Genomic DNA, 23,184 nt, shown 5'->3' with positions numbered 1-23,184 from the left:
AAAGAGAGTTGTAGACGAATTTTGGTAAATGATTACAGGACCATTAGAAGTCAGGTGATGGGGTGGTACGAACCTAGGTATGACCTTGCTTTGTTCAGTAAGCAGGGAAGTTAAGAAAAAGTGTTAAGCCTCTGACTGGGAATAAAAGATAGGGTATTGCTAAGAAATGATATAGAGAGAAAACTGTAAATGGCTGAGCAGAGTTAAATTCAGTCAAGCTGGAGTCAATGTATCATCTCTGCCTATAAATTAACTCTCTGCCTCTAGTGTCTCACATAGGCAGAGCAGCTTCTATCCTAAGCGAGTACATTTCTCCCGTGGAAATTCAGCAAGAAGGCTTAGGCCTCATGCTGCAGTCTCTAGAAGAGAAATTCCTGAACCCCTGATTGGTGGTGGTGGTAAAACAGACTCAAGAGCAGAACTGGAGTAAGTGCTCTCTGGGAGGAGACTTGAGGCCAGGTTCGTCACAATAGTGACGGAGTGGTCCATAGCATTATCTTTGTGTACAAACATCAGCCTACTATGCAGAAGTAAGCTGTGTTTGGAATGAAAGAAAGAAGTTAGAAAGGAAGGAAGGAAGGAGAGAAAACTGATTGCTATTATCTCAAGTTCTCTCATAGCTTAAGATAAACGAAGAAAGGTTGCATTTTATTGATAAAATACATACATACCAAAGTAAGTACTCCCAAACTACTCATTTACAGAGTAGCTCCTTAAAAACAATCCATCCATCATATGTGGTCCTAAGCCAACAAACTCACTAGGATGTTTGAGGAAGCTGAAGTATTTTTCAAACTTCATCTTAAGAAGTCCAACACTGTGTGGCATCGTCTTGGTGGCCCCTGGTTGTATGTGGAGGGAAGGTGGTAGGCGGGGCTGGGAGGGGCCAAGCAAGCAGGGCTGTAGCTACTTTTCTATTCCTTAAAGCAGAAAAGCTCTACTTTTATCTGTTTTATCTAACAGGGATTCACATAAGATTTTATTTGATAAGAGACTACTACTGGTCGAGTGGGAAAAGCACAGGCAAGGCTGAGTGTGAATCCTGGCGCTGCCATTTACTAGCTCTCTGACTTGGGAAAATTACCAGAATCATTTATAATTACTAAATAATCTCTCAGAGCCTTTGTTTCCTGTTTTATACGATGGATAGAATAATATTCACAGGATTTTTGTGAGAAGTAAATAAGATAAAGCAAGTATAGTACATAGCAAGAAGCCTTAGCACATAACAAGCCTTAGCTAAATGTTAGCTCCTTCTCTGAAAGACACAGGGATATGCATGCATACAGGCTTAAATATACAAATATATATATCCTATATATATGCGTAAGCCTCCGCGGACAGTTCTGTAACCTGCAGCCATGCAACAGGTATACTGAGAAAGGATCTGGGGGTCAGCAGCCTCACCCTCTTCATAATTTCCTGGCTGTGGCTGCCATAAGACTTGCTAGCATAAATGCTCAGCATTTATCGACTGTTCCTCCTCCATATTTTTAGCAGTTACCATCAGTAGTTTCCATCAGCTACGCAAAGAGATTTCCAAATTGACATATTATTGTTTTGAATGAGCTAAGTCAGTTCACAAGGAAAATAAACCTAAAAAGCATTTTAAACAAATGGACTCATAGACTAAGCCTGAAAGGAGCTTTAGAGTGGATCCACGCAACAACCTTATTTAAGTAAAGCACAGAGAGATGAGGTAGCCTGATCAAACCGGCACGGTTAGCAACTAGTAAAATTCCCAGATGGCCATAGCAGCTCCTGATAGCTTTCCAGGCTGAGTAGCTCATGCTGCACGTTGGATGAACAATACAAGGCAGAGAAAAGCTAAGGGAAAAGTCACTGGGAACATTACCCCAGTTTAATGCCATTAAGATCACAGAAACCTATAACAACACATAATAATTGCAAAACATGGAGTGAAATGCCAACAGTAAATTTTACCACCCTAATTCCATAATTAATTAGCTTTTACTTAACTAAAAAATGTTTTTACTTTTTTCCCGTATGTTTAAAATAAGGTCTTTTACTTTTTTTCTGTATGTTTAAAATAAGGTCTTAATACCTGCCTTAAAGCCTTGTTATGAACAATATCTCTACTGGAGTATTCTTGCCAAAATCCATAACCTCAGTCTAATCATGAGAAAACATCAGACAAACCCAAATTGAGAGACATTCTATAAAATAATTGACCAATTCTCTTCAAAAAGGCCAAGGTCATGAAAGACTGAGGAAGTGCCATAGACTGGAGGAGACATGACAACTAAATGCAATATGGGTTCCCAGATTTCATCATAAACCAGGAGACTAGTGGAAAAACTGGTGAAATTTGAAATTGTCCCAAGTTAATTTCTTGGCTTTGATAATTGTATTATATTGGGCAAGAAGAAGCTGCTTGGTGAAGGGTATACAGGAATACTCTGTACTTCGCAACTTTGTGTATCTCAAATTATTTTAAAATTAAAAAAATGCTAAAAAAAAGGAGCAATTTTTAAAAAAGCCTTGTTGTGAGAACTAAATACAAGATAAAAAATTTAATACATTGCCTATTTTTTTGCAGGTACAATTCCTTCATTGAATGGCTACATTTAGCGGCCATGAACAGTAGAAACAGTATGTTAATACTGGCCAAACCAACCCAGGTTGGGACAGCTAATAATGAAGTGTGTTGTCCAACTGTGATAAAAATGTGGACACTTTACACTGCACCTGAATGATTACAAAGATTCTTGCAAAAGTCTTCTAATCATCAACATTTCACTCTTTGCACAATACAATCATGAGTTAGTGCTTAAAGAAGTCTGGATTCTGTGTTTGGTCAATGATGACAGGCTTAAATTTACCTAACGCCATCATCGTTTAAACATAACATGTCAGATCTTCATTCCTCTGACTCTGTGACTACTCTCGTCTTGTCAGACTTCAGCGGTTTTCTGTGAGGTAACACCTGGCAAAATAAATCACTTTCATATAAATTGTAGACATCTCATAATGAGTATGCCTTGATACACTTTTATTTCTGTTTTCTCTCTAGTTTTTATTTTAAACTTGATTCTACATTTAGCCTTGAGGGGCAAAAGCCTGCTCTTGAGATAACTAAAGGTCCCCAATGCCAAGCTTATTACCCAAGATTTTGCTTTTTTAAGGAAACATTAAAACAACCTAGGAATTGCAATACTCTAGCAAAGTACTGCTGTGGCTCATACACTTTTGCTTTTCACCTCAGGGAGTAACTGGTGCAGCCAAAACTAATAACAAGCAAACTGCTATTTGTTAGTTTTTGATAGAATCATTCATGTGATAAATATACATTTCTTTCTACCCCTGCAAAATAATTTTTGTTTTCTACAAAGGTTATGAGATATCATAAAAATGTCTAATGCATCTGGTTTAAGGATCCAATTCTTCCTTCACATATTTCTGCATCTGTTCACAAAATCTCTTTGACTTCAAAGGAAGCTTTTCAAGAGAAAAAGAAGATACATACAAGAAAAATGGCCATAAATTTTTAGTTTTCTAAAGCCATTTTAATAACTTTTCTAAGGCCATTTTAATAACAGCACTGTGGGACAAGTAAATATCTCTCTCAGAGAGCTACAATATCACAGATGATATAATGACTATACATTTATCTAAAGATTTATGTTTTAGAACTTTATTCTGGGTCTGATAGTGATATATCTTCAACTTAGAACATGTGAAAAATACAGCAAGCTTAAAGAAGAAAACTTAAATCACTTTTAATCCACTATTTAGGAAAACCAAAGAGAAACAAAAAAAGTTAAGAATAGTTGTTTCCTTCCAGTCTTTTTTTCTCTTGTACATATATTTATATAAATATTTATTTGCAAATATAATATTATAATTACACTATGAATGCAATTTTATATCTTTCTCAATTGGTCTTTCAAAAGACTGCACTAGTCTTTCAAACCATCATTTTTAATGACTGAAAACTATAGGGGGTGGGGGAGGGATAAATTAGGAGTTTGGGATTGCAGATACGAACTACTATATATAAAATAGACAAACAACAGGGTCCTATTGTGTAGCACAGGGCACTATACTCAATATTTTGTAATAATCTATAAGGGAAAAGAATATGAAAAGAATATATATACATATATAACTGAATCACTTTGCTGTACACCAGAAACTAACACAACATTGTAAATCAACTATACTTCAATAAAAAAATGTTTTTAATTTATATGTAGAACTATGCTTTAAGAAGTGCTCTTGCTTACATTTAATTCATATTCTACTCAAAGCTAAATTAAAGGTTTTGAAACACTAATCTGTTCTGGAAATTCTACATCTTGAGACCATCTAGATTAACAGTTGATTAAGATAATTGTATTCATAAATGCCACTGAAACAGTAGTAGAGATTTAAGAATTCTATTCTTTAGCATTTATAATGATTTAATGCCCTAAACTTCCTAGGACAAGCATTAGTGGGCTGTAGTTTGTTTTTCTTTTCTCTTTGATTCTCTATTTCTTATGACATCCTCAACTCTTGAGTTTGTTACAAGAGGAAGTTTGGGTCTAAGACTTAGTTACTTTGTGGGGGGGGGACTCAAGACAGAGGGGATATATATATATACATAGAGCTGATTCACTTTGTTCTACAGCAGAAACTAACACAACATTGTAAAGCAATTATACTCCAATAAAAAAAACAGTAAGACTTAGTTACTTTGAATCCACAGGTTTTAATATGCTACTATTAGCTATAAATATAATAATCAACCAATTCTGGTTCTGCAGAATCAAACCTCAAACTTCAAAGAGAGGAGTATTTGATGTATTTATCTAATTTTGAATCAATTTTTACCTAACAATGCTGCCTGAAATTTCAAACAACATTTAAATAGTTGTTTTGACAAATAACTTTCCAGCGTAATATCCTCTATCCTTACAAGAATCTTGTGAGGACCATATCAGTGAAGAACACTTAGGTACAGAAAGTTAAGTAATTTATGGGATGATTAAAATAACAAGTTGAACTTAAATCTTGGTTTTCATAATTAATCTCACTGCTTTACTTTGGCTTCATAATCATGGAGCCATAGATTTTTCCAAAGCTTGAAGGAACACTGTCAATCAGTCCAACCCTTCCTCCACCCATTTTGCTAAAGAAAATAAGTCCAGCGAGATTAAAATTGACTTGTCATGCCACACCGCTAGCAAGTGGCAGACAAATCCCTTGCCTTTTAGTTTCCTAACTTTCAGTCTAGTGCTCTAATACACCAGTTACCATGCAAAATGCTCCTCACACTTACACATTATGACAATGAATATGCAAGGATGCCAGGAAATCACCTAATAGTCACAGAATCTCTAAGATCTCCCTAGTTCCCAAGAGCTATCTCCCAAGAGATGTATGGCAAAGTGCCTACCACTGAGATTGCACTTGGAAGACGTTTAGTAAATGTCTGGGTGAAGTAAATATCTGAATAAGTGAAAGAGTGTGTGTGTATATATATATATATATTTTTTTTTTTTCCCCCTTTTTCTATGAAGGTAAAATTCTAAATACTGACAGGACGGGTTGAAGGCCGTGTCAATGCTCTCAACACTACAGAGTAATGGTAACAGGAGTGCTGCCAGGACAGGACGACTCCTTTGGCAGCTTGCTGAAATTCCTTCATAGAACCTCCTAGATACAGATCTACTTCGCGGCAATGAGGAGAAATCATAGAGGAATATGCACTGACACTTGCTCGAGTACCGCACTGCCAGAGGGAGGACGTCAAGAGGGTGCACCTACTTAAACGGGTCGATTCCTAACGAAACATCTCTAATTTCTCCGCTGGACCCTTGGCTTGCTATTAGGGAAAGGAGAGTAAAAGCAGCAACGGGATCAAGACAAGGTGTGCAGTGCCGGAGGCACCGGACCTCTGGCATAGTATAACTTCACACACTGCTGGGCTTCCCGCCTTGCCGGGCAACAGCGGAGGTGCCGCGCTCTCAGGGCGCTCAGAGGGGGAGGGGCTGAGACTAAGTGGGTAAGCGGCGGCGCGCTCCTCCCACCAGAGGCGCGTTACGTCACCGCGAATCCTTGCAACGTCGCCACGCTCCGAGTAGGAAGACAGTCTTAGGCAAATCGACCTTAGGAACGGAAGGTCTTGGTACTCTCCAGAGGAAGCGGGAAGGGAGAAGCAAACGGAGGGAGGAAAGAAGGATGAGAAGGACCTAGCGGGATGGGAAACTAGTGGAAGAAGGGCCAGTTTCGGTTACCTGGGGAGCGGGAGCAGCTTCGGGTCCTTTATGAAGTGCCCGGAGGAAGTTCCAGCACTCACGCGCCTTCCGCATTGAGTGCAGCGCCATCTTGAGAAGGGCGGAGCCGTCTAGTCTTGAGTGACATCTGCTCAGAGGCGAAGTCCCAGTTTCGCAGCGTTTTTGCTTGTTGCGCATGCGCCCTTGCCCTCGGGGCGGGCCTTTGTGCTGTTGCCTGGGGGAGTCTGGCCTTCGCTGAGCAGGTCGCGGGGTCAGGAATGGGGTGGGGCTTGGCTTTAGTATTTGCCCTGGAGACCTAATATTTCCGCAGGTTTTGTGAAGGGACAGTCTCCTACGAGGATATTAGTAGCAGTGTTTTTTAAACTGGAAGAAAGTCAAGTAAGTTGCCTTTCGGATCCTAGCCGTCCTGAGGCAGGCTTTTAAGAAGTTTCTCTAGGAGTGGGACCTCCCCAATCCTGTTTAGAGGGCAGTAAGTGGTCTTTTGAGACCTATGTGGCCTCATTAATGCATTGGATCTGCAGACGTTTGTTGAACCCTGCCATCTGCTAGGTACTGAAGGTGCAAAGAAAGATATATCTTGCCTTCAAGTTGTATACGGGCTAATGGGGTAGCAGATAAATAAATGATGCACTGTTTGAGGTGTTAAAGAAGCAAATGCCGAGATTGGGGAGGTGGGGTGGTTATGACTGTGGTGCTTCAGCCTGGTCCAAGGAAGGCTTCAGAAAGAAGATGACACTTGATAGAAGAAATTGTTTTGAGTTTTGCTTTAAATTATGAGAAGAGTTAACATGGTACTCCTACTTCTGTTAGTGCACCCAAAAATCTATCAGTAAAAATATAATTGGGAGAGATTCGTCAGAATTCCTTTATGTGTTTTGTTGTATTTATTCATTAGGGAGAGGTAGGAGATAAATGCAGTAAAGATGCTGATACTCTTAATGGAACTGAAATCTAACAAGGTAAGACAAAACTTATCAATTTATCAATTAAAAGCATACAGTAAAAATCTCTTAAGAGTGGTACATAGTACTGGTGAAGCTCAAGCATAAGTGATGTAATACAGAAATAAGCAGGGAAGGAATTGTAGGAATGAGGACAAAAAATAAAACTAAGGAAATCAAATGCCATTCTTCAACAAAACTAATCAGTTTGGTTTTTTCTCTTTTAAATTTGAGGTGCTTGTAGTACTTCCAAATATGACACCAATTAGATAAGTCTGGACCTCAGGAGAGAGGTCTGAGCTACAAAACAGATGGTAACTGAATCCAGGGAAATCTTTGAGACTACAAGGTAGAGTTTGTGGAATAAAAATAGTCGGATGATGGAAATTGAAAGGAGTAGCCAAATAATGTTTAAAAGCCCCCAAAATGAGGTATTACTGAAATCCAGGAAAGAGACCTTGCCAGTAGAAGTGATGATTGATCTTTATAAAGATACAAGGTATCTCTTGTAAACATGCAGTTTTATAAATGCCTAAATGTTTTGTACTCATATATACAGCAAAGCATTAAAATACAGTTTTTTACAGATATATTAATTAGATTTGGTGACCCTAGGAATTAGCAAGATTAGACTTCTGACATCCTCAGCCACCTGGATTATAAGATAAAACCTAGCAATAATATGAGGGTTTCGGCAGAAAGCTGTCACAGGGCCTGCCCACTTTATTTCCTCAAGCAGTAAGTTTAGTCTTTTATCTCCGAAGACTCACATGACTGATATTTTCATGGGAGATATTTCCAAGACACTCCCATTGAAGAAGGTATATCAGGACAGCTGTGTGTAATCACTTCAATATCTATATTTTTAAAAGTAAGTTATTTTCACAGGGACCTACTGTATAGCACAGGGAACTATACTCAATATTTTTTAATAACCTACAAGGGAAAAAATCTGAAAAAGTGTGTATATATATATATATGTATAACACTGAATCACTTTGCTGTACACCTGGAACTAACACAACATTGTAAATCAACTGTACTTCAAAAAAAAAAGTTATTTTCAAACTTAGAATAAATTGTGTTTCCCACCACAGTGGTGACCTGGTGACTCTTGAGTGTCACTCAGCCAGCATGATGATTTCTTTTGCGTTTCTTACATTTCCCTAGCACCTAGTATAGTACCTTGCACAAAGTAGGCACATCTTTTAACTCTAAATTTTATTTTGACAAAGTAAGCAATTAATTGACAGATTGGTATGCTTTTAGCCAGAAGGGACAGCTGACAGCAGAAAAGACACTAGACCTACTAAAAGCAAGCTAGTTTTGTCTGCTTTTGCACTTTCTTACAATGGCGGTCTGAAACCTTTTGGTGTTGGCAAAAGTATCACGAAAAAGCTCACCATCATCTAAGCTCACCATCTTCTAAGAAGTGCAGTATATTCAGCATATTTTAATGAGTATTGTAAATGTTAATCCTGAATCTTCAGGAAAAGATGTTCTTCAGTGTACCTTTTAAAGAAAAAGTTGTAACTTTTGAGAAGTTTCCATATAAAATGGTTAACATTTTAAAGGTTTGTATAATGCAGGGTTAGTTTGATTACATGGGAAGTTCACTTATGGAATATTTCATTGTCCAACAGGGTTGTTTAAATGAAGCACCACTGTATTTATTGGCAATATTTTACCATGGCTATCATCTGGTAAGCCAAAGAGCTTTAGTAAAATGAGATATAAATGTATTAAAAGCAGACTTTAGATATACTTACAATTAAAACCTTTTATTTTAGTATACTTGTAGCATGCACTGTATGTCTACATATGTTCATGCTTAGAATTTTGAACACTTGTTTAAAATTTGATTTCTCATCAACACTTTTATTTTATAGTAAGTTCTAGTAATTTTGCTCTTTCCTTAACATTCCCTGAAAATCCCATCTTACTTGAAACAATAGATTAAAACCAGACTGGCAGTTGGGGAACGCTTTCTATTGCAACCATGTGTGTCAGAAGAAAGGATTAGGTTTCCTTGACCAAGAACATCAAGGGGAACCTCCACCTCTGCAGACACACCTCTGTTCCTCAGTAATGGAGAGTTTATATCTAGTTAGATTTAAATGGGATAAGGAAAGAGTTTAAATCCACTCTTAGCTCTGGTAGTATAATCAGCCCTCCAGTCTCAAAGTATCCAATTTTGTTTCTCTAATTTAATTCTAAGTGTCAGGTTGGTATTAGATGCTGATCAAGGTAATGGAGAGTTACTCTACACATTTATTCACTTAAAGAAGAATTTTGCAGAATGCAAAGACTAGATGGCATCTATGTTCAAAACTTACTTGAAGCACAATCCACTCACCTCTGACCTTTCATTTATATTTAATATGTTTTTCAAATACAGAGGGAGAGATTCCACAATGAAGGCAAACCTTTTGCTTCATAATCTGGGGTACAGCCACAGTTCTCTGGCCATACTGTCTTATGCTGGACTCATTGTGACCTAAATCAAACTGAGGCAGAGTCTCCCTTAGAGTGAGATAGTTTCCAAGAGTCACTAAAATACATGGGAAACAATAATAATGATTTGGAGATTGTTCTTTTACACCTTTGGCTTAATTCTAGTTCTACCCCTCATTTTGTATTTGGTGACACTGGTCCAGAGATATTAAGTACCTTAATGAAAAATCACACAACAAATAAGAGCAGGAACAGGAAGAACTTTGATCTCCAGATGAGTGCTCTACTTTAAGTGATACCGCTGTAAAGCAGAAGGAGCTAAGGCTGGGGCTGGTCCAAGCAAGGAACAGTGTCACCTAAGGGCACATCCTTGTCATGCTTCAAAGTCAGAGCAACTAAATGGCTGAGTTTTAAAGGATTGATGCTCTCATCTCTCCACCCATAACATTAAAAGATGCTGTTTTTCCCTAGTAATTTTTGGGGAAGTGCAAATTGTAGCATCTTCTTTGTATGAGGGTAGTAATCAGGAGGCTTATCTGGTCTTTGGGAAGGCTACTTAGGTGCTTGAAGGGTGGCATTACTATCACTTTTTTCCTGGAAGGTAAAAAAGTAAAATCAAGGGAGAGGCTGGGTGATGTGGATAGCAAAGTAGAATTTTTCTCGGAGTACCTTTTTCTTAAAATTAAGGGCCAAGGCCATAGTCTTTTCTAGATTCATCTTCTTACCTTAAGGACTCTTTCCTACTCCACAACAAGGAAGACATTTTGATCAGGGTTGGGAGAAGGTGGTGAGGATGGGGAGAGCCAGAGCAGACATAAGTGAATAATTTTTTTTTAATTTATTTATTTATTTATTTATTTTTGGCTGTATTGGGTCTTCGTTTCTGTGCGAGGGCCTTCCCTAGTTGTGGCAAGCGGGGGCCACTCTTCATCGCAGTGTGCGGGCCTCTCACTATCGTGGCCTCTCTTGTTGCAGAGCACAGGCTCCAGACGTGCAGGCTCAGTAGTTGTGGCTCACGGGCCTAGTTGCTCCGTGGCATGTGGGATCTTCCCAGACCAGGGCTCGAACCCGTGTCCCCTGCATTAGCAGGCAGATTCTCAACCACTGCGCCACCAGGGAAGCCCCATAAGTGAATAATTTACAGTTATTGATCTTCAGACAACTGACTCCATTACTTGTAGAATCCTTCATGTGCAGTACCAGGATGAAGACTGATTATATGGGGGTGTTGCAGGCCCTGGGATTCCTGTTCATTTTTCATGTTTTCTCTCCATACTCTTTTTCAAACTGCTTTTCAACAGTAGAATACAGATCTTCAAAGAAGACAGAGAATTGCTGCCTTATTTAAGTATGGATCTAGAATGGAGAGCATAATTTTGGAGGGATGTAAGAGATTGTTTTCAATGTTCCCCATCCCCACTGTTCACCCGCAGTCTTAGGACATATGTTCCATGGAGGAAATGGGGCTTAGCAATGAGCAAATTAAAGTTTTGAAGGAACATCTTACTTTGCTATCTCTCTTTGCATGCCATATCTTTTCCAGGTGGTATGGCCCTAAAGACAAGATCCATATGTTATCTGCACACTCATTCTATTTTTAAATTACCACCCTTTGCTCTCAGCTACTTCAAAACTAGGGTGAGTAGGCTTCCCTCTTCTGGATTTATGTTTTACAGAAAGAACTATAGCAAGGTCTCCAAAAAGCTTCCTGGAGTGTCTTTAGATAAGCTCTTTTCTATTTCGTCTATGTAATCAAACTACGTCAGATTCCTGCCCACCCTGTACCTGTCTGGTGTGATTCTGGGATCCTAGCTGTGACCACTGAAAGTCAGACATAATCCTTAGGTCTTGATCTTTCTAAAAACAACACCAAAAGATACCTTAATCTCTCTAAAAACAGGGAGGGTGTTACCCTCACTGTCTCTGTCAAATCCCATCTCTAACCAGTTAGATTCTGTTGGACTTTCCAAAACTCAACTGACAGTTGCAATCAGCGATTTTTTGTTTTTCACTTTTTGTCCTTAATAAGTAGAACTGAGCATGAATTTGGAGAAAATTTGTATGGTGGTTCCATTACTGATCTCAGTGAACCGTTTAATCTTCATGTGCCTCTTTTCCTTATGTAAAATGAGTAAAAAGTAGGAGGGCTAAATGACATAAATTGTAACTCTTGTGATTCTAGAAACTAGTTTCTTTCCCAGAATCTAATTGTCCCAAATCAGACTCATTTAGAAGTAGAGATGGGTATTACAGTCAGGAGCCATATTTCAAGCATATGCCCTGACCCATGTCCCTGGCAGATACTGGCATACAGAGATTGAGAACAGGCCTCACAATTTTTTCAAGACTGTGCCCCAGGCAGCTACTCTCAACCAAATAAAGTTGGGCCTACGTGTCATCCTGGCATGGCAGGGTTAGGTTTATGAAAAACAGAGAATATGAACCTTTTCTCACCCAACTGTGAACATGAAGTGGCTTTTCGAAGATCACTTTTCAAAGGGTAGGTGGGAAGAGTATCTTGACCTGTTTTCATCCTCTGTAGCTACTTTAGGTAGCAGTTTGCTTAGCTCCCAACTATACTGCTTTTTGTTGTTTCTCAGAAATATACTCATTATTTTGTAATTGTCAATCACAATGATTTATAGGACAGCTGCTAATCCAAGAGTTTTGGGAAGGGTTACCTAACAGATGCTGTGATCTTTAGGAGAGGAATGTAGCCACTGTCCATCCATAGCTTGGCAGGTGTGGGGAATGGGAATAGCCCTGCCTGTCTCTCCTCCCACACTCTGATCTTCTGACCTGTTGGTTCCTCTCATTTGCTGAACTCCAGGGCAAAGGAACATGATTTATCTGCCCCATAAAGGTCAGTCCTTACCCCTACTCCCCAAGAAGTACACGACAGATTGCAGAATGGTACACAGTGCATCTGGACGGCCCATATGGAAATATTCAGTACAGAACTATCCATTTATAGAACTAGAAATATAACTGTAAAAAAAAAAAAAAGTGAAAAAACTCTCAGTCTTCTTAGGATAACTTTTTTTTTTTTAGGATAACTTTTAAGCAGGCATTAAACTTGATGGAAAACCATGTTTTCATCTCTAAGTTAGCAGAGTACTTGGGACATCAGAAAAGGGCTCAGTAAATATTGGCAGATTGATTAAATGAACAAATGAACACGTGAGAAGGAGGGAGGTGTGCAGTGGGATATTTTAAAGATAGTGCAGGGAATTAGGAAAAAAATGTAAAGCCTAAAATAAGCCCTAGAAACATTTTTTAAATCTCTGATATATGCTTGCTTTCTTGTGGTTTGCTTTTTCCACTAACAGGCAGAATGCATAAAATATTCTGATTAGTTGAGGCTTATTACTTAGGTTCTGACTAATGTTTTATATATAAATCTAAATTACTGCTCTTCTTCCCTTCTGCTTCTCTTTCTGTTTGGTCAGATCCCTGTGGGAGGGAGTAACATTCCTGTGGTGGGTAAAATAATTTCTATGGAAATTATTCAAAATGCAATTTCAGTAAACACTATGTGAAGATATGATTTATTTCTGGATTCAGTCCTTGTGCTTGCATCATCTCCCTATTTATCATCAAGTTCTCTGTTTGCTGGCATCTCTTTTTAAGGATTTGTCCCTATCAGTTTCGCATCTCAGAGGATAAACTTGCGTCAGGAGGGTTGAAGCAACCGGAAGCAAAAGAGGAAAGATTGTGTGAGAAGAGATTGTGTCCCAGGAGGCAATGGGTGTACTGAACTTTATTCCCAGTCCCAGCTCTGCCATAACTTGCAAAGTGTCATTGAAAAGTCCTTAACCTCTCAGCTTGCTTTTTATCTGAAAAAAATGGGAGTGGTTGAAGCAGATGATGTTCAAGGTTCCTTCCTGCCCTCAACTATATAAGCTTACACTCATGCAGGTGTTAACATGTTTAACCCAAAGATCTCCCAGTGCTTTGGAAATACATCTACAGGCTGATAGGCTGAACTATCTTCACATTTTACAGATGGTCCCACTGGGACCTCAATGACTCCTTAATCATTTCATTATAAATCTGTGAAAGATCCAGAAACTGTGTCTTGAGTAGCGTGTTGGAGGAATCGAACCAAACTGTGACTAACTTGAAGAGTGTTGTTAGTGAGAAAATCATTAGATAATAAATCCAAAACAAAGGTGGAAAAACGAGTCTTCTGATATTATCACATGCATTGGAGTAGGGGGAGGTGGTGTTTGGAAGCTGGTGCCAGGGAGAGAACCTAGAGGCAGAGTAAGAACTGGAGGAGATGGGAGATCATTTAACTGTAAAAGTTGTCCAGCAAATGTGCCATTACTTTTATTGATTCATACTATTCACTCATTCAAAAATCATTTAACGTATGCTTACTGCATGCCCATAAAACTGAAGGACTAAAAATGTAATATTTTTGTCACTACAGGTACCATGTGATGATGCTTCTATGTTGTCACATGTACCACCTTCTTTTCTTGGCTCTAGTTTCCCAGTTCCCCCTCTGAAACCTCAGAGACAAAGGAGTTGGAAAGCCAGCATTTTTCCCTGCCTCTCTCCCACCCTTCCTTCCTACCTTCTTCCCACACTTATTGACCACCTACTGTTAACCAGAGACTGTCTTAGGTACTGGGGATCCATGGAGGATAAAGACATGGATTCCACCATGGCAAAGCTTGAGTATTGCAGGGAAGATTTCTTATAAACTTGCTAAAATACAGTAGTATAGGTGCCATTCTAGAGCATGGACATGGTAGTGTAAACTCAGGTCCCCCAGTTTCTAAAAAATGGCAACCAGATCACTCAATATGAGTCCACAAAGCCCCTGACAGAGCAAGTATGCACTTCTTGGAACATCCCTTCCGGTCGACATGCACAGCTCCCACACCAGCCCCGGCTACACCTGCCAATTCTATTGTCACTGTAGTCACCTAAATAAAAACAAAATCCACATGCCTAGGGCACAAGTCACACAAAATAGGACTGTGGTTCCTCCTCAAAGAATAACACCCCTTTAGAACTTATTTTATCCCTCTTCTCTTAGAACCACTAGGGAATCAAGGAGGGAAGGTAAAGAAGGGGGTCTCTGGCTCTGATCTTTACTGTGTTAGGAGGATCCCTCGCCAATCCTGTTGCAGCTCCGTTTGATAAATAATAAGTCTCTTTTCCTGGAACACTCCGCCCAGGTCTCATAGATTCTTAGACATTTCCATTTGTCTGACACTCAACACCAGGAAGCGGTGGGGTGAAGTCTGACAACATGATGCTAATAACACACACTCTTCAGGGCTTGACATTCTGTTATTTACTCATCTGGCAAAAACTTACTGGGTGTCTGTCCCATGCCAGCCACCATGCTAAGCGCTAAGTACACAAAGCCGAATAAGATACTATCTGTGCTCTTCCAGATCACAATTTAATGAGGGAAACTGCAAACACAAACTATTACAGGGAAAATGTCTTTACAGCAAGAAGATCTTTTAATTTCCTTCAAATCACACTTTAGGGACAGTCCCGGGTCCACTATTTACTATTTGGATGACCTTGGACAGGCTCCCTAAGGGTATTTGCCCCACTTTCCTCACCCAAAGATACCAAGTTCCCCAAGTGCCCCGGCAGCTCTGAGATGAGCACTGAACTGGCTGGTGAATGGAATTTCAAATTGGAAAGAGGAGCAGGATGCTCTTAAGAGGGATAACTACATGCGTGAAGGAAGCACGGATATGCACATAGAAAGGCGTACAGAGGAGTGAAGATAGGGGAATAAGGTATTAGCACGTCTCCCTGCATCCATTCTTGTCCCTTTCAGTTTATTCTCATCCAGCAGCCAGAGCAACCCATTAAAATGTGTGTTATTGTAAATCATGGTCACTCCTCTGCTCAAACCCTCCAGTGGCTTCCCAAGTCCTTACCAAGACCTATAAGGCCCAGATGATCTGTATTCTCCATCCCAGCCTCCCTTTCTGACTTCTTTGCCTATTGCCTTCCTTTTACCTTGCTCTGCTCTGGACACTCTGGTCTCCTCACCAGCCCTCAATGCTTATCACCATCTAACATATTTTACTTAATTTACTTTCTCATTCTCTAGAATGTAAGCATCATAAAAGCAGGGACTTTTGTCTGTTTTATTCTGTATCTAAAATTTAGAAAGTGCATGACTAATAACATACTGGCTAAATGAATTTGTCCAGTTTGTGGATTAGGAAACTAAGATCCAAAGAAAGAAAGTGAATGAGGTCAAAGTGCTCCTTAGAAGGAGAGTCTGGACTTAGTAAGATTTAGATCTTCTGTCTCTCTGTTCCACAGACTCTATGGTAGACAGAATAATGGGCTCCAGAGATGTCTACATTCTAAAGCCCAGAAACATATGGCAAAAGGGACTTTGCAGATGTGATGAAGTTAAGGATCTTGAGATGGGGCGATCCTTCGGATTGCTGGCTTAACTTCTGACATTCCTTCCCTCAGCCTCTTCAACTCTATTAGATTTATTTATTCACTCATTTATTAATTCACTCAACCAGTATTTACTATATATATTGATAGATCTGTTTTAGCAAAAGAAAAAGGAAGGATATGAAAGGGTAACTTTTACATCTCTACGTAGTGTTTTTTAAGCCATGGAATTTTACTTTGGGGATTTCTAGTGTTTTTTAATTTAAAAGATAGAAACAAATATTTTCTGAGAGATACTCTGAGCCACACACTGTGGTAGATACTGGAGATAAAAGAAAAGTCTTGAACTACACACACTTACAGTTTTATAGGGGTGACAAATGAACAGAGAATCAGATTGCCCCACCTCAAGCAAATGTCACCAGGGAGGGAAGCAGGGTTTCGGTGGAGGCCCAAAGGGGGGAATCTAACCCTGCCTGGAGGACAGCGTTGCGGTGGAGGGGTGGTGAGTAGAGAATCCCAAAAGTAATATCTCAGTTGAGTAGTCTGATCCTTATCAAGGTTTGCCTATCCCTGGCCTCGGGTGTTTTGCTAACCAGAGCCAGCTGTTTTGTGGATGCCTTCTCCCCGCTGTCCTGCTGTCCCTGCCTAGTCCCTTCACTGGTCCCTGGCATGACACAGGCATTTTCAGGCCCTTTCCCATGAATCTGTTTAGAGCCAGCACCATGTACAGCTCAAGAGGAGTCACAGCTCATGGTGAGATAAGGGAGGGACTTGGAAGAAAACATGATGAACGTGGACAAAGCCAAGGGGGAAATATGCATGTTTTCATTTGCTTTCCCCAAACAAGATGCTTTCACACCACTTTCCATAATCCAAACAGTATGTTTCTCCTTAACATACTGTGAAGATGTGGTGGCTATCTGTTGTAAAGGCACACGAGACATGTTTTTCTCCCAAGATGGGGTTAGCACCCCTCCTGGTGCTCCCTTCAGCACCATGTGCGCCCATATTTTATAGAGTCTCTCATACCCTAGCCCAATCCCATGACTGTCTGTGTTCTCCTAAGGACTCCTAAGATCCTTCTAGAGCAGCCACCAGTCTTGCCTGAGGTTGTATGGCACGTGCCCTGCACACAGGGAGTGCTCAATAAATAATTGCTTAATTGCACTGAATACTGTAAAACAGTGTAGGTACTAGTTTGGGCAAATTTTGAAACATCTGAAGTCAAACTCTCATTTTGGAAGGCTGAAAAATCATTTTCAATTTTAATTTATTATTTCTAAGAAAACAAAAATGTTCCCACAATTCTCAAATTAATATTCACCAGTGACATCTTCAACCCGATTTGAGAGGCTGAGGAGGGAATGTAGGTTGCGTACATAATAAAAATTATATTTTAATTGCCCTCTAACTTGTGGCTGTGTGTAAAGAAGAAACACAGGATATATGAGGGAAAAATGCTTTGAAAACTCTGAAGTGGGTTACAGATGTTAGTTTATGTTATCACACAACTAAAGCAGAAACTGCCTATGCCCTCAGTCCCTTGCAGACTGAAGCAGACATCAGTGTTTGGATGGGATACAGGAATGGTGGGAGGAATGGTTACTTTTTGCACAGAGAATTCAATTGTTCTGGGCTTAGCCAGGATGCAGATGGTTTTCCATTGCTGGAATTGGTCAGGGATGGTGGGGGAAGCGCTTAGGCATGGCTTTCACTGAATTGGCTATGCAGGCTTTCAAGAAATCTTTGAACAATAATGCTGTTCAGGTACCTACTTGGAGAGGTCAACTGCTTGATTCGTTTTTTTAAATTCCAATCAAACAAGTGACAGTGACACATCTTGGTGCCATTTCATACCATCCCTGACTTCTCAGAAGCAGCTGGCGCCAGTTGTCTTCCCTGGCAGGGATCGCTGGCCCTGGCTTTGCAACAGTCCAGAGAGCCTGCAGTTCTCCAGGGGAATTGCAAAATACTTTTAAATATTCTAAAAATGAAATTAAATATTCATTTTATTTTAATTTACATATGCCATCCAGTACTTTTAGAAGATGTCAGTACTGTGGAATGACATGGCCAACCGTCGTATGGTTCAGCTCTGAAATACAGCTGTGAGTTCTCAGAATAAGATGCTGATGGTCCTGTGTCCAGTGCTGTCCGATTTTCACCTTGGCTAGTGTGCGGGTTAACCAATATTTATCTTTCTGTGTGGCTGTAAAAAATCTTATAGGTCCAAGATGGTCAGATATTATTTCATAAAGCCTTATTCTAGTGAGTTCTAGTAATTCTTAATCTTTCTCAAATAAATAATCGTCAAATCTTCTCCAATAACAAAATAACTAAGCATATTTTACAATTGTAATGTAATTTTTGGTGTGAGAAAACTATTTCCTGGTCTGCAGGGTATAGACAGTAAACATATAGCAAACAATTAGGAATGTTAGAATCATGGTCGGGGAGGCAGACATTCTGTGCATCTCCATCCCAAGCTCTCCACCTCAGATTTCTTGCTCTTTTTTACTTTTTGCTTAAGCTTATCTTGGTGTGTTGCCTGGGAGTTTAGATGTTTTATTATAACACAAAAAAATTACATGAGACAAAGCCCAACTTGCTTTTCTTTTCCCTTCCAGTCCTATTATAATTTAGACAAAACTCAGCCATTTTCTTCCATTATGTAGAATGGCTACTGAAAAGGAATGATGTAGAAAAAAGAAAACTTTCAGGGAACAGTGAGAAACAAATGCATCATGATCTACTTAACAGAGAACTGTGGGTAAGAGTCATGCACAAGAACATGGAAATGGCTTCTTGAAAATATCTTTTTTTTTTCAATTTTAAAAGGAGTGCATGCACATGGTAAACAAAAATAATTCAAATTGTAAGAAAAATACAAAACAAGAAGTAAAAATTCTCTTCTCCAATATCCTATCCCAGATCCTGAATCCTGCTGCCCAAAGAAGAACTGTTAGCCATTTGTTATGCATCCTTCCGGAAGAATTCTGTGCATATGACAGAGATGTCACAAAACCCACATGCTTTCCTTCCCTACAAGCTCTACAACTTCATTTTTTCCCTTATTGTGTCATGAGCATCTAAACATATCAGTAAACGTTTATAACTCAGTTTTAAAGAAAATGATATGCTTCATAGTATTCCATTAGAGTATTGTTATTTGTTTATACCATCTCTTTTTGGTAGACATTTGGATTGCTTTTAGATCATTACTATTGCAAACATTGCTTCAGTGAACACTTTTGTAAATAAGTATTTGTACACATGACAAAATAAATCTAATATCTACAGGGTTAATTTCCAAAAGTGAAATGACTAATTCTGAAATTATGTGTATTTGCATCTTGAAAACTATCTCCTCATTTATCTCCAAAGATGTTAACCTATGTCTACACTCAGCAACAGTGCACGAGAGTGCGTTTCCCACCTGCTCTCATCACTAGAAATTTGTTTTTATAAATAACAACATATAAACACTGCCATAGGTTACATCTGGGGTTCAAGAAAGGACTTTTACTTTTTGCTTTCATAGACATCTGTGCTATGTAAATTTGATACAGTGATGATGTTTTCTTTTGTAATTAAAAAAGATTAAAGATTCAGAACATTTGGTTGTAACTGTTTGGTGATAAAATTTCACTTGTAAAGTAAAGCCCAGAATATGAGACCATTCTCAAAAGAAGACCATGGGAGGGAGCAGTCAGAGGCAGAGTTCTGTTTGATACGGGCAGGCTGATGGAGGGGAAGGGAATACACCTTATAGGCTACTCACCTGTGAAAACTAGAGGAGGTAACTCTGTGGTACCAATATGTAGTAGCCCAGAGATAGCTGTAAATCTCTTGCAATGTTACTATCTTCCCATGAGGTCATAATCCCTGGAATGAGGGCTTATTTTTACAAGCTACACCTATAATGCAAAGGACAAGCCTAGGGACAATACAGTCTATGTTTCTCATTTTAAGTTCTTTGGGAATAGAGTCTGCTCAGTTCCTCTTTTCCTCACATAGACTGGAAAACTTGGATCTATCCCCAGCTTTACAAATTTTCTTTAGTTTAGAAAATCCACATGTCCCACTCTCAGAATCATTACTGTAGTAGAAGAGTTTTTTTTTCAGGGCAAGAATTCTTTGTAAAACAGTATCCAGATTCAGGGTAAAATATCTGAGTCATAACAATTTAAAGCCCAATCTGTTCTGCAAAAGATACTTCTACAACATCAAGTATCTCATATGCAATTGGTAAATAAGAAAATAACATGGAATTTGTAGAAATCAAACTTGATTTTCCTAGGCAAGGAAAGCTAGAATAGCTGGAATAAAATTATAACCTTCAGTATGAAAGGAAAAATTTTTAGTGTGGCTACTGCTAAGCAATAGTTCTTTCAGCTGTATTTTAAGAAATTTAAAAATAAGTGCTTGATTACTGGTGGTAGTACAAAATTGTATAAACCAATGAAGTGGAATTTAACAGTACCTAGCATTTAGTCTTGATTTTGGGCCAAATAGTGTCCCCTCCCAAATTCATATATTAACGTTCTTACTCCCAGTACTTCAGAATGTGACGGTATTTGCAGAAAGGACCTTTAAAGAGTTAATTAAGGCAGAATGAGGTTATATAGGTGCACCCCAATACGATACAACTGGTATCTTTGTAAGAAGAGGAGATTAGGACACAGACAACAAACAGAAAGAGGAAAGACCATGTGAGCACACAGCAAGAAAGTGGCTATCTGCAAGCCAAGGAGAGAGGCCTCAGAAGAAACCAAACTTACGGAAACCTTGATGTTGGATTTCTAGCCTCCAGAACTGGGAAAAAATTAATTTCTGTTGTTTAAGCTACCTAGTCTGTAGTATTTTTTTATGGCAGCCCTAGCAAACTGATACACTCTTGGATGTGTACTCTGGAGATACACTGCCACAAAAAAAAAACAATATATAATTAAAATTATTCATTATGATAATATTTATGATAGCAAAAAAAAAAAAAGGAAATGTCATAATTTCCTTCCACAAGAGACTGGTAAGCTATGGTATATCCATACAATGGAGTATGATGCAGCCATAAAGGACAGTGAGGAAGACCTCTGTGAACTGGTATGAAGGGATTTCCAGGATATACTCTTAAGTGAAATGAACGAAAAAAACAAAGTGCAACTGAGTATATGTAGTATATTATGTTTTGTGTTAGAAGAAAGGAGAAATAAAAATATGTGTATTTGCTTATTTTTGCACAGAATAGACACGGAGGAAAGATTTTTTAAAATGGCAGTGGTACTTGATACAGGGTAAGGGGTAGGTAGTGAGCTCAATAAGATAGGGATGGGGAGTGTGATGTCCCTGAGTATATATTTCACGTAGTTTGAATTTTTGAATTACATTGGTGTTTTACAAATGCAAAAATAAATCAATTTGAAAAGATTGAAAGTCTTATTTGCAAGGCAGAAATAGAGACACAAATGTAGAGAATAGATGTATGGATACCAGGGAGGGGAAGGGGGAGGGGTGGGAGGAATTGGGAGACTGGGATTGACACCTATACATTATTGATACTATGTATAAAATAGACAACTGATGGGAACATACTGTATAGCACAGGGAACTCTACCTAATGCACTGTAGTAAGCTAAGTGGGAGGGAAGTCCAAAAGGGAGGGGATATCTGTACATGTATGGCTGATTCATTTTGTTGTGCAGTGGAAGCTAACACAACATTGTAAAACAACTGTACTCCAAAATTATAAGAAAAAGAAAAGACTGAAAGAAGTTAACCCTAAAATTGAATACAATCAGAAAAAAATAAACCTGTTTATCAAGTTGATAAACATAACAATGCAGCTAAAAAGAATTAAGGTAACTTTTGAACACAGTAACCTGAATGGGATGCAGTCTAAAGATCAAAAGATCTGTAACGGGGCTTCCCTGTGGTGCAGTGGTTGAGAATCCGCCTGCCAATGCAGGGGACATGGGTTCGAGCCCTGGTCTGGGAAGATCCCACATGCCGCGGAGCAACTGGTCCCGTGAGCCACAACTACTGAGCCTGCGCGTCCGGAGCCTGTGCTCCACAACAAGAGAGGCCGCGATAGTGAGAGGCCCGCGCACCGTGATGAAGAGTGGCCCCCGCTCTCCACAACTAGAGAAAGCCCTCGCACAGAAACGAAGACCCAACACAGCCAAAAATAAATAAATAAATTTATAAAAAAAAAAGATCTGTAACGAAATCTGGAACTTAGTAGGTTTGTTGTTAGCACTGGTATTGGAGTACTGAAATAATTTTATTTGCATTGTAGGACAGAGCAAGAAAAAAAATGTGTAGAGACACTTGGGAACTCGAAATATGCAGTGAAGAAAGATAAGAAAGAACCCTGAAATTGGAGGACACCATTATGAACTCTGTGTCTAGCACACCTAGAAATTAGGTCTTAGTTTCTAAATACCATTCGTCAAAAAACAACAAGGCTCCTTGGGCAGATGGTCAGGTCTAGGTTTGGAGCAGAGAAAGCATAAGATAACCCCAGAATATATAGTACCAGAAATCAAGGGAGTGCTCAAAGACTAAAAATTACATGTCTGAAGGACACAGAAGATGTCTTGAAGGGACTGCTAATGGCCACAGTTGAGACAATTTGAGCATCCCAAAGAATAACGTATAACACATTAATATAATAATATAACATTGAATTTTTAAAAATCCTTATGTCCAGAGTGATACTAAAAAAAAGCAAGGCAGGAAGAGGGAGGAAAGTTATGTAGAAGGGATGATAAAAGTACAAATTAACCATTTTGCAACCATCCGTGCAATAATTGAATCAGGTGAAGCTCATCAATGGTGGATGTTAACTAGACTTATTGTGAGGATCATTTCGGTATATATACATACATCAAATCATTGTTGTGTACCTCAGAAACTAATATAATGTTGCATGTCAGTTATATCTCAATTTTTAAAATAGACAAAAAAAGATCACCAATGATAAACTGTTATTGGAGAGCAGAGTATCCATACAACTCAAAATATTACATCACAGATTGCTTATTAATTACAAAGGGAAAAAGATATCTTTACAATGAAGAAATTCAGCAAATGCCTCTTAACCAAATGATTAAACTTATCATCCCCAATGGGACAAATGACATTAG

General features: G+C 38.9%; 1 protein-coding gene and 1 long non-coding RNA gene across 9 annotated transcripts in view; one reads left to right on the top strand and one right to left on the bottom strand.

Annotated features, from left to right (window-relative positions):
* The window catches only part of WARS2 (tryptophanyl tRNA synthetase 2, mitochondrial), an 86,638-nt gene extending 80,197 nt beyond the window's left edge, over positions 1-6,441 (bottom strand). For all 4 annotated transcript variants that reach the window (XM_082459679.1, XM_082459680.1, XM_082459681.1 and 1 more), the window contains exon 1: positions 6,243-6,441. In XM_082459679.1, coding sequence (XP_082315805.1) covers positions 6,243-6,419 — 177 coding nt within the window. In that variant the 5' untranslated portion in view covers positions 6,420-6,441. The remainder of the gene's footprint in view (positions 1-6,242) is intronic.
* A 40-nt stretch (positions 6,442-6,481) lies between these two features.
* Positions 6,482-23,184, top strand: part of LOC309660144 — a 192,077-nt gene continuing 175,374 nt past the window's right edge. For 4 of the 5 annotated variants that reach the window (XR_014263199.1, XR_014263200.1, XR_014263201.1 and 1 more), the window contains exons 1-2: positions 6,482-6,620; positions 7,138-7,201. This is a non-coding gene — a long non-coding RNA (uncharacterized lncRNA). Of the gene's footprint in view, positions 6,621-7,137; positions 7,202-11,180; positions 11,276-15,949; positions 19,667-23,184 lie in introns of those variants that run through there. The other variant, XR_014263203.1, reaches the window with a different exon arrangement.

This window comes from Balaenoptera physalus (assembly GCF_965194825.1).
Source record: "Balaenoptera physalus genome assembly, chromosome: 1".
Classification (NCBI taxonomy): Eukaryota; Metazoa; Chordata; class Mammalia; order Artiodactyla; family Balaenopteridae; genus Balaenoptera; species Balaenoptera physalus.
The sequence above is the reverse complement of the archived record's forward strand: the minus strand, read 5'-3'. Positions and strand labels throughout refer to the sequence as shown.